The sequence below is a fragment of the Onychomys torridus genome, chromosome 6 (assembly GCF_903995425.1).
Source record: "Onychomys torridus chromosome 6, mOncTor1.1, whole genome shotgun sequence".
In the NCBI taxonomy this organism is placed as follows: Eukaryota; Metazoa; Chordata; class Mammalia; order Rodentia; family Cricetidae; genus Onychomys; species Onychomys torridus.
This window is the reverse complement of record NC_050448.1, coordinates 119,828,493-119,841,125: the sequence shown is the minus strand read 5'-3', so window position 1 is coordinate 119,841,125 and position 12,633 is coordinate 119,828,493. Positions and strand designations below refer to the sequence as shown.

The following is a 12,633-nucleotide window of genomic DNA, read 5'->3' as shown; positions in this document are numbered from 1 at the left end:
TTAATGAACTTACCTATTTTAAATACAGCATTATGATCTTTAATTTCTTGCTTTGTTTACTTATTTTGATATGCATACTTTATTCTTTTTAAGGAGGAATAATATGTTCCATATACATTCCATGTATCATTAATCTCTTGATGGATCTCTGAACTGTTTTTATCTTTTGGCTTTAGAGAAAAGTACTATTGTAGACATAACTATTTGCTTATGTGTTCAGTTTCTTGGAGTATCTACCTAGGAGTGGAATTGCTAAGTCATATTCTGTACTTAAAATTTTGAGAAATACTAAAGTATTTTCCATTGTAAATACACTTGCAGTCTTACCAGCAATGTTATGAGGGTTCTGGTTACTCTGATTCCTCATAAACACTGTTTAATAATTGGTGTCCTAGTGAGTCCCATGTGGCACGTCATTGTAATTTTGATTTGTGTTTCCCTATGACGGTTTCTAACATCTCTTTATGTGTGTTTCCATTTGTGTGTCATCCTTATTGATTAAATGTTATTCTCATGTGTGTGTATGTGCTATAGGTTTTTCCTGTATTCTTCTATCTGTATTGACAAATATTGACACTTTATTTCATTTGTATTCACTTTAAATATATTTTTTAAAGTTCTTTTGACATTTTGTTTTCTGTTCTGGATTTTGTTCTCTGGATTCTTGTACTTTGTTGTGTATTTCTATTTTCTGCATTCTTGTGAATATTTTTATATAATTACATTTTATCCTAGAGTATTTTGTGTATAGTATTTTTGTAGGTTCTTTCAAAGTTATTTCTTTCATTATATAAACATCCTATTTCCCCTTGCTGATGTCATTTTACAAAGTCATAGGAAGGGTAGAAACTACTGCTGCTTTTAGACCTTTTTATTCTCTGTTTATAACATTGTGTTAATATTTGCTATGCATGAATTTGAACCAAATTTCATACTTTAATTTTTGCTTTTGTTGTTTAAATACACTTTCAAATACTCAAAAGGAGAAGAAAAGTTCATTATATTATTCATTTTGGGGGGTATTGTCAATATTTTTACTCTCCATTTTTTTCTTTTTAATTAAAATTTTTGAATTCATACATGAATGCTGTATTTATATCATTTCCACCCTTCCTTTTCCTCTTTCTCTCCAGCTCCTCCTGTGTTCTCCACTCTATCAAATTCATAACCTCTTTATTATTTTTATACACACATATAATCTATGGAGTCCATTTAATGTTGTCCATCTATGTGTTTAGGGCTAACAGCATGCAACTAGATAACCTATCCAGGGCTCATTTCTGGAGAAAACTGATTCTGGTATCTCAGCAGCCATAAATTGCCTGTTAGCTCTTCATCTCAGAGTAAGGCATTGTGAGGTTTTCCTCATACCCAGTGGCATGTCACCCGATGCTGTCATTCTGCAGGGCTTGTTTAAGTGACCACTGTTTTTTAGATTGTATGGGTGCAGCTTCCCTGTCACATATGGAAGACACTATCTCACAGTAGATGCCCTGGTCCTCTGGCTCTGAAAATCTCCCTGCTGTTCTGTGTTGTTCCCTTAGGTGGAGGGATTTTTAGTAATATATCAGTTGGCATTGGTCAGTTGTTTTTTCTGTAGTTTGACTGGCTGTGGATTTCTGTAGTGTTCTCCATCTGCTGCAAAAAGAAGCTTTGATGAGAGGCGAGAGCTGCACTTCCCTTTGTGTATAAGGATAAGTATGTAGAATGCAGTTAGGGTTATACTGGCTTAGGAAAGTAGTAGTAGTATGTTCTCTTCTTGGGGCCATGACTTGAGCTAGGTGATTGGCCATGTTTACAGTATCAGACATGAATTCTCTCCTACTAAGTGTGTCTTTTCCTATTTGATGGCTCTTGGTTATCCCCCAAGACAGAAGTGCTGCTATTACACCTTTGGAGACATCATCGCTTGCTGGTTATTATTGTCCATAGGCTTTACAACTTGGTAGTTCTATTGATTTCTTTTTGCTTTGACTTCTCCAATTGCATCTTTCCACACTTTAAGAGCTAGTCCTTGGAAAAGAGGTTTCCAAATCATTTTCAGCTTTATTTCTCCAAATTCTATGTCCAAAGTGTATGGTGTCTTTAGCAAATAAGGTCTTTCCCTCAGTTTGTGAAGGCCACCAAGGGCAATGGCAATAGCCTGTATTGTTTTGGGGTCTCTTGGAATCCCCTGACACACTCGAAGAGATGCTTTCCATGCCTAATACTTTCTTTTACGGTTTGAAGATTTTATTTTTATGTTTATGGGTATTTTGCCTATGTGTATATCTGGTCACCATGTATGTGCAGTGCTCACAGAAGTCAGAAAAATGTATGGGATCCCTTGGAACTAGAACTACAGACATTTGAGTGCTGGGACTTGAACCTGGGTTCTCTGGAAGAACAGAAAGTATTATGACTAAATCATCTCTCTGGTCCTGGTACTGAGGGTTTTGTTAGATAGTCTACATAATTCCATGGTATTGCAATTTTTGCTTAGTTGTTTATAGTCTCAAAAAATCAATTGGAAAAGGAAAGTCCATTGTATTTATGGACATTTTTATTCTCTTCATTTTTGTTGTTTCTGTTATTTTCTTTTTCAATTTAAATTCTCTTTCAATTCTTTCTATCTATCTGTCTGTCTATCTATCTATCTATCTATCTATCTGTCTATCTATCTATCTATCTGTGTTGACTGTTGTGTGTAGACAGGCATGTGTGTGTCAGAGGACCGCTTACAGGAGTTAGTTCTCTTCATATGTGCCATAGAAATAGAACTCTGGTCTTCAGGCCTGGCAGCAGGTACCTTTCTCTGAGGCTTGTCATTGGCCCTCAGTTTAGAGAATTTTTAAAAGCCAATCTCTTGGGTTTTTTTGAGGCAGGGTTTCTCTGTGTAGCTTTGCACCTTTCCTGGAACTTGCTTTGTAGACCAGGCTGGCCTCGAACTCACAGAGATTCACCTGCCTCTCCTCCGAGTGCTGGGATTAAAGGCATGCGCCACCACTGCCTGGCTTTAAAAGCCAATCTCTTTTAAGTTTGTTCTATCTGTGATGATTTTAAACATTTTTCCTTTCATACTTATGAGAGTATCTTCCTCTTCGTGTTTGAAAACCGTGTTCTCTGGATCTAGGGTTCTAGCTTCAGTTCTCATTACTGTGTACTGCCTGTTCTGTGGTTTACAGCGGGAAATGTGTGCCTGATAGCTCCCACATTCTTTTTTAGGGATGGCTTCGGCTTCTAAAGTTGCTTTCAACTTGTTTTGTTAATTATGATGTGTCTTGACCTAGATGGATGTCTTTGGGTCTTGTCTTATTTGAGGTTTCTTAACTCTAAATGTCTCTGTCTCCTGGCAGATGTTAGTTTTAGCCATGGTTGGTTGAATTCTGTTTTAGCTGTCTTCTTTCTCTTTTATTTCTTAGACTATTACAGCAGTGTCAGATTACAGTCCAGACTCCACAGTGTCCCTTGTTCCTGTGCCCTGCTTCTGTTTCTCTCTTCTCCACTCTGCTATTGAATCCATTCACAAGGGTTTTACCTCAGTTACTAGACTTCAGCTCTAAGCTTTCCATATGGTTCTGTTTGTTTCATTTTTATTGTTCATTTTACATTTGTGGGTGTTTTGCCTACATGTATGTCTGTGTGTGCCTGGTGCCTGTGAAGGCCAAGAAGGCAGTGGAAAAGGTACTTTCTCTGTACATGGTAACTAGATCTGAACCAAAATAAAGGTATGTGCCACCACTCCTGGCTTTTGGCAAATTTTAATAAGGTAGAAAGTAACTAAATCCTAACTAGATTTCAAAAGAGTTTCCATACAGTAATTTCTTTCTAGGTATATTTTATCTGTGAAATACTATATTCTCTTCTGCACTTTTTAAAACTCTTCTGTTGCTGTGACCAAATACCTGACAAGAATTGACTTAAGAGAGAGTTTGTTTTGACTTACTGTGTGAAGGGCACACAGTCCACCATGACAGAAAGCCCTTCTGTGTGAAGAGGACACAGTCCACCATGACAGAAAGCCTTACTGTGTGAAGAGGACACAGTCCACTGTAGCAGTAATCTTAAAAGTTCTTATTAATAAAAGCAAACCTGGAGCCAGATATTGGGGAGAAAGCTGGAAGATCAGAGAAGCAGAACAAGCCACAGCTACCTCACCTTGCCAATTCCTCAGCTGATCCTGTTTCCTCAGACTGCAAGCCTCTGTGTCCTCATCCCAGTGGCTCTCAGCTGAACTGCTGCTTGAAAGCCTGAATGCTTAACCAGACAAATGCTTCTAGTTTCTGGTCATCACGCCTTATATATCTTTCTGTTTTCTACCATCACTTCCTGGGATTAAAGGCTCACTTTCTGGGATTAAAGGTGTGAGTCACCATGCCTGGCTGTTTCCAATGTGGCCTTGAACACACACAGAGATCTAGACAGGATTTTTGCCCCTGGAATGCTAGGATTAAAGGCGTGTGCTACCACTGCCTGTTCTCTTTGTTTAATATTGTGGCTGTCCTGTTCTCTGACCCCAGATAAGTTTATTAAAGTGCACAATATTTCAGGGAACACAATACCACCACAGTCCACCATGTCAGAAAGCCTTACTGTGTGAAGGGTACACAGTCCACCATGACAGAAAGCCCTACTGTGTGAAGGGCACACAGTCCACCATGGCAGAAAGCCTTAGCAGCCAGAATAGGAGGATACTGCTCATATTGGCATCTTCCCTCAGGAAGCAGAGAGAGGATAGAAAGTGGGGCCTGGTTGTAGAAACCCTAGGGACCCACTCATTTCCTTCAGCCAGGTTGCACGTCCTGTACCTTCTATAACCTTCCAGAAGAGTGCCACTGGCTATTCAAAGACGTGAGCCTAGGGGGACATTGCACAGTCCAGCCACCGCGCACGCAGTCTGGTGTGTGTGTGTGTGTGTGTGTGTGTGTGTGTGTGTGTGTGTGTGTGTATTACTTGAGGCAGTAGATGTTGGAGCTGTGGATACTATTGTGAGCTACACTTTTAACTGTTTATCCTTTTGTTCTTGTATTGCATCTTTTTATCCTGAAGAAGTAGTTCTGAAGGTCTGGTCTTTTAACAACCATTCTTACTCAGTTCTTGGGAAGGAAAAGTGTGTTCTGAGCTGAAGCTTGGAATCAACTAGATCCTCCTCTTAAAAACTTGGTCTTTTCTGTGTCGAACACACAGATTGCAAGCCCAGCGCCACTTAGAGATCTTTGACAACAGTTAACTGCATGATTGAGCCTGTGTGATAATGGGTATTCAGAGACGGGTAATGCCTGGGGGGTGCTCACCAACCTAAGACAGAGCGCCTGTGTGGCCTGGACAGGTGTCTTTGTGATGGGTAAGGTGACCTGCTGCCATCCCACGCAACCTAAGTCAGAAGCTCATTTTTTAGTAAAAGGGGAGTACACCTTCCCCCACCCCCCCATCCCCCCCTTTTGGGTAACTGTTGCCTTGCTTCCTGACCTTGACCTTGATATCCTCCCTATGCTGATTACCTGGGACATTCCACCCTCCTGAATGCTTAAGGGAAGTTCCTTGTCTGTGTATCCTGCATATTGGGCGTTAACAGCTTAGATGCAAGATTGCAAAACATCGGAAGCAAACTTCTGCCCTCAGTGGTTCTGCAGTTATAATGTAAGCCTGTATTTAAGACCTCCTCCCTCCTTCAATAAACAGCATTTGGCATTCAAAAAGAATAATAATAATAATAACTTGGCCTGTCTGTATTTCTTTCCTCTATGTTTTGGTTCTTTTTGTTGTCTATTTTCTTTTGCATTTTTATCTTGGCTAATGATAATCAAAAGTTAACCATTCCTAATTTTGTAATTCTATCAAGAATTTAGTTTATTCAGAGTGGGTGTGAAAAGTGTATAGACATTCATTGGGATACATAGACTTCAGTGTGATGGTTAATTTTGGTATATGACTTTTTTATTTGTAAGGTTTTTGTTTGTTTGTTTTTTATAGTAAAATTTGTTTAAAAGGATGGTAAAGAACTTAGTCCAGCTCTCCTTTTCTTTACAGAAAGGGCAATTGCAAGACATGAAGTCCGGGAAATTGAACAGCGACATACAATGGATGGCCCTCGGCAAGATGCAGCTTTAGATGAAGAAGAGGATATAGTCATCATTTATAACAGAGTTCCCAAAACTGCAAGCACCTCGTTTACAAATATCGCCTATGACTTGTGTGCAAAGAATAGGTACCATGTTCTTCACATCAACACTACCAAAAATAATCCAGTAATGTCACTGCAGGATCAGGTAATTTCCATGTAGGGAATACGAAAATGCTTTCTGGTATCTCCTCAAATTTGGTATTGCAAGGGATAAAGTGAAAGGATGTGTGCACTGTGGTCAGTGAATTGTAAGCAGCTTTTATGTGGGGGTGGGGAACTGTTTTCCAAATTTGTAATCTTCTTAATACTTGATACATTTTCTTGCATATAACCTATAGTCAGAAATTTGTGCAATAAGCAAACTGATAAATAGCTAAAAGTTATGGACACAGTTTTGATATTCTTCCATATGGACTCTCTTGGTAGTTGTTTGTTTGTTTATTATTTTGAGACAAGGTTTTTCTATAAATTCCTGGCTGTGCGGGAGCTCACTATGTAGATTAGGCTGGCCTTGAACTCACAGAGATCTACACGCCTCCCAAGTGCTGGAATTACAGGTATGCACCACCATGCCCAACATGGAATCATTTTTTTTAAAAACTTGATTAGATGCCTGCAGCAAAAGTTATTTTATTGTTTCACCTTACGATGAAGAAGTGTTGGCTCGATACCTATATGAAGTTCTTTTCTAGCCTCCTGATTTTCATCTTCAGTAACTCATGTACATATTAGCCAAAAATTAACTAACCTCCTAGAGAACAGATAGTGCCTGATGTCCTTATCAAAACTTATCTTTTAATTGTCAGGAATTTTATATGATCAAGTTGATAGATAACTTCATAAATGGTATTTTAAAATAGAGGAGATTGTTAAATGAAATCTAGTTTATCCATCTCTTCCAAAAGTAGCTTATAGTTTTCCACACACCTGTAGTGATGACTATAATTATAAAGTTCTCATTGTAAATAATGAAGGCAATGGGTATTTGACCATCATAAAAAGAAACTGAAATCCTGGGTCACCCCAAATGCCACTGGAGTACTTTATTAGAAGGTATGCATTACAGTCATATTGCAGCTAGGGCTTCAGCTGTTTGGAAGCAGTGGAACCTGTTTTGTTATGGAATTGAGAAGTTTGCCACTGTTAAGCCTATCCGTAACCCTTACACTAAGCAGGGAATAAAACTGATAAGGGTTTTGGCCAGAGAACTGTTTTTTGAAGGCTAGTAGTAGATAGCATATCATCTACCCATCTGCTTTTTGACTGTCTGTAGGATAATTTATTTTTCATAGAATCAAAAAATATATGTCTGTTAGCTAAACCAAATAATTTTCTGTAAATGAAACACAACTTTTTCACACTGTTGGTTATTTTTAAAAAAAAGTTCACAGCACAATACTGTATATCTCAAGGGACAGCATAATAAATGTTATTTTTGCATTCTGTATGGTAGGTTTGCATTGTAGCATTGCACAACATACCTTGATTTAAAAGAAGCATGTCAGAATAATGTCAAATTTCCTCAGCAGTATTTTTTTAATGTTAACTTGTTTGTTTGACTTTTACTTAATTTGTGTCCAACCTTCCAAAGTTTTTTGGCAGCTACAAGGCATCTGGCAATGACATCCATGCTTTTTTTTCCTCATGAAATGTAAGTGTGGAGACGCTCCCCACACATGACATTTATCAGCTCCATGTAGCTTCATTCCAGTTGCGTTTGGATAGGATACAGCTTCTGCTTCCCTTGCAGCAGCCTGGTGTTTATATAGAAGGAGGACACAAGAATCAGAAGCGCTGGCCTAAATAAAGCAGTCGGCTTATGTAATAAACAACACCGAGAGCTTTTTCCTTTTTTTTAATTGAGGAACACTTTAGGGAAGTAGTCTTAAGCATTAAATGACATATTCCAAGTGTCAGCCAGTAATTGAAAACCTGGTCCTAATGAGGAGCTTATATAAAAGTGTCCTCCGATACAGTATATGTAAAGTTTACCGATATCCTGTGCAGAAGCCATTTTCTAAAAACAAGCCATGTTGCATCTCCCTTTCCTTATTAGAGTGTTTTCATTTGCAACCCAAGAAGTTTCATCTGAATGTAAACTTGAAACTATATAATTTTGAAGTCATTTTTCAAATATCCCATCTTCTCTACTATACTTCTGTTTTTAAAGTCATATTTTTGTTGTGCTAGTGTACAGTATTCAGCTAGTTAAGTAGGAGTTAAGGATAGTTTTACTGTTCCTAAGCAAATAGCATCAAATTGATGTCTGACTTTGGTGAATGTACTGTTGTACAGACCCTCTATTTAAAGCCCAATTGACTCATAAAGCTGGGACTGTAGTAGGAGACCCTGATCCATTTGGATTCTTATGTATACAAATGGAGCTTTTCAATCCAATCCATTCCAGCTCATCCCACCCAGCTGAGCACTACATATTTTGTATGTGCAATACTAGGCACCATGTAAATACTCACATGCTTAATTACTGTTCTCACAGTTTAGCAGCACAGCACTAGACACGTTTAGTCGACACAGAGCTGGTCAGGGAGATGACAACAGTGGTAGCTTTAGCCATCCTGGAAAGTCGCCAGCTTGGCTCTCAAATGTCTCATTTATCTTACTGAACACGTGATATATACAAATATTGTGCCACATTCTTTGGGAGAAATACCAATGAAATAAGAAGCCAAGGGATGTCTCTCAAAGAGCTTTTTACAATTTACTTGACAACCTAAGACAGAATCAGAAATTGAGGATAATTAAAACATCAATGTATGATAGTCTCACCAAACTGCTTCATGTGGTCATAACTAAAGAAAGCAGACATTCATGTCAGAACATCCTGTGAAACAACACTCCTTGTCTTTTCCAGAGTTTCAGTGTTGTGACAACCAACAGAGGACTAGGTGCTGGGGTGGAAGCTTAAGACTACAGGACACTAAGATGTGGAAAGCAAAGATGTGTCATCTGTAATTGGACTTTTGATTTAAAACGATAAGGTCCTTGTTCATAAATAATACACAGTGTTTAAGAAGGAAGTGTGGATGTGTGCTGTTCTCAGGTAGTTGAGAACAATGAGTATGTCTGAGCACATAGAGACAGCATACTGGAAGTGCAATGTATTAACAGTTAAGGATCTAGGTAAGCAGTTGGCACCGGACTGTTTCAGCTTTTTTCCATAGTGTAAAGTTTGTTTTCTTTGGATAGCCTAAGATATGCAGAGATGTTGTACCTTAATCTCCTGTCTGAAATAAAGCAGTTGGGGATGGTGGAGGAAGAAAGATATTTAAAGAGGAGATTAATAGAATGTAAAGCATAAGAAATTAAGTGATTAACATAAAACGACCTTTGTTGGAGTTTGGTTTTTGAAATGGCCTTTAATTCGGATAAAAATACTGGTGGCTCAGTGGTTAAGCGTGTTGATTGCTCTTCCGGAGGGCCTAAGTTTGATTCCCAGCACTCACATGGTACCTCACAGTCATCAGTAACTCCAGTTCCAAGGGATCCAATGCCCTCTTCTTACCTCTGTTCGGGCCAGGCATGCATATGGTACACACATATGCAGACACACATATGCCGACAAAACACTCATACACATAAACAATAAAATACATTTTTAAAAAAAGAGTTGCTGAGAGAAACAACTCTTCTGGTTAAGAACAGTGTGATTGGCAGCATCCTGTGTGATCTTTCTAAAATCCATTCTATTCTCATATGCTGAAGTTGATTATATATGATCCTTCTTGCTGTAAACATTGGAAGCATCTAGCCCTACAGGACAGCATAGTAAAATATTTCTGTTGTATGTGCATGTGTGTTTCATTAACTCTCTCTCAAGCTGCCTTGTGTTCATTTTCATTGGAGCCTATAGTTTGCTATGTGCTGCAGATACTTCTCAGAGCAACATGCTAGCTAATCATTGGTTAAAATGCGGGTTCTCTGAAGGACCAAGTAGAGCTTGATGTTCTGAATTTTTAAAAAGCTTCCACTTGATGCTGCAATTTGAGGATGAGTGATTTAGAACACAGTTCAGCAGTATACAAAGACACATTAAGATCTTTCCAGAAAGTTTTATTTATCTTTAAATCCATCTTCTTACTTTGCATAGAGCAACCAAATTTCTTATCCAGTAGCCACAGTAGCCTTTTGGATCATTGACTGCATCAGGTCTTTCTCACTTCAGGACCTGTGCTCTTACCTTCTGTAGAGTGAATTTTTTCCCTCGATTGTCTTCCTGTTATCCTTTCAGTGTTTCTGATTAAATGACAGGCCCTTGGACCTTGACTAGCCATCCTATGTTATATTAAATGTTCCTTCCAAAGATTTGGAACCACATAACTCCTAATCCTAATCAATTTATAAAATCAGGTTACAGTCTGGTTTTATTTCTTTTTGTTTTCCTCTGTTGTAGTATAAGCCCCTTGAGGGCAGACATCTTGCTTGTCTGCTGTATACCCCCATGACTTTTGCCTCAAATGGGTGACCAGGACATGGAAGATATTTGGCACACTTTTTTGTTAAATGATGAATGTTTAAGCAAATGAGCCAACCTAGATTTTGGTGGTAGTCCTTAGCTGATTACAGCACCATGGTTACAGCTCTAAGCAGAGTCAACCCTCTGCTTGATGGAAGTTTGATCCTTACCTCTTTGGGTGATTTAGGACTCTTGAGCAGCTTGGGTCTGAACCTCAGACTCAGTGCCCTCTGTTGCAGCTGAACTTACCTTTTATCTACCCACTAACTAGTTTTCCCCTGAGTATAGAAAACCTTCTCTCTGGTTTATACTTAAAAAAAATATATGCCTATGACTAGACAAGAGATGTTTACTTAAAGTAAATTTATCAGTAGGAGTTGGTGAATGGTAATTACTCAAGTTAGTAGTAGGCTTCATCTCAGGAGATAGTAATTACGAAGTTGGAACTGGGCCAGGGAATTCAGGGATGCTCCCACTCCTTCAGATAGTGGGAAGGAGTTCTTTTGTGATCACAGATGATCAGGATGTGGAGTTGAACCTGTCGAGAATGTAGGCCTAGATACTGTTCATACAAAGGTGCCTTCTTAGCTTTTTCCTTTTGAATTGGTTCAGATCTGATTCAACAAGCAAATAAATCCTGTCCCACCACCTACACTGCTTGTGTTTTCCCTAAAGGTGTATTGTGATTACTTGCTAGCTTGGCTCTGCTTGAGTTATAAAACCCGACAGAAGTCATAGCTTAGAATCTGCTCCAGGCTAGCCATAAAAACATTATGTTCATGTACTGTATCTAACTACTCCTTATGAACCATCCTTCTTGGTAGCATGCTTCAATCAGAGTGTGGAAAATCTATTTGAGTTCTCTCTTCTCCCTCTGCCAGTGTCTGGTGTTTCCAGCCTCCTAAATGCCATGTGGTGCTGTTGTGTTTTATTGCCCTTCACCTGGCACAAAAGGAAGAATCTGTAGAATGCACTGGTTGGCTCACCTAGGTCCTATGGGCCAATGCCCTGGTGTAGACGATAGAAGAAAGCCAGCAGGAAGAGCAAGTCTGTGGTGCAGGAGTGAGAGGGTGGAAAAGATTAGGTGTGGAGGGAAAGTTGAGGTGGAGACTGGGAAACGTTGGAACACTAGAGGGTAAGTACTAAACATGGCTGAAAGGCAGTGGCTCAACTGATCCTTTAAAAAGGAAGCCATTTGGAACTGCCATTTTCTACCGGCTTACTTTCATCCTTTCCATGAAGAACAGCTCTGAAGAAGGGTGTATGAAAGTTAAGTGTGTAAATGGCACTCCTACATGCCCCAGCTGCTTTCCAGAGGACAAAGCACCACTTGGTCCTTGTCCTATTAGGGTTTCTATTGCTGTTAAGAGACTCCATGACAATGGCAATTCTTATAAAGCAAAACATTTAATGGGGGGCTGGCTTACAGTTTCAGAGGTTTAGTCCATTATCATCATGGTAGGGAGCATAGCAGTTGGGAGTTATAGTCATGAGCAGGCAGACATGGTGTTGGAAAATTCTACATCTTGATCCAGAAGCAACAGGAAGTGAACTGTCTCACTGAGTGTGATTTGAGCATATATGAGACCTCAAAGCCTGCCTCTACAGTGACATACCTACTCCAACAAGGCCATACCTACTCCAACAAGGCCATACCTCCCATTAGTGCCACTCCCTATGGGGGCCATTTTCTTTCAAACCAACACATTTCACTCCCTGGCCTTCATAGGCTTGTAGTCGTATCATAATGAAAAACTGCATTCAGTCCAACTTCAAAAGTCCCCATAGTCTATAAGTCTCAAACTTATATAATAGTCTGTAAGCTCCTGTAAAATCAAAATCAAAAAGCAGATCATATATTTCTAATACATAATGGCACAGGATATACATTACCATTCCAAACCATAGGGAAGGGAGCATAGTGAGGAAATACTGGACCAAAGCAAGACCAAAGATCAGCTGGGCAAACTGCAAATTCTGCATCTCTGTGTCTGATGTTGAAACACTCTTCAGATCTTCAACTCCTTTCAGCTATGTTGACTACAACACACTTCTT

The 12,633-nt window shown here is 39.1% G+C and overlaps 1 protein-coding gene across 2 annotated transcripts in view; it reads left to right on the top strand.

The window, feature by feature from the left end:
* Positions 1 to 12,633, top strand: part of Hs2st1 (heparan sulfate 2-O-sulfotransferase 1) — a 159,420-nt gene that overhangs the window by 118,913 nt on the left and 27,874 nt on the right. For both annotated transcript variants that reach the window (XM_036190783.1, XM_036190784.1), the window contains exon 2: positions 6,010 to 6,248. In XM_036190783.1, coding sequence (XP_036046676.1) covers positions 6,010 to 6,248 — 239 coding nt within the window. The remainder of the gene's footprint in view (positions 1 to 6,009; positions 6,249 to 12,633) is intronic.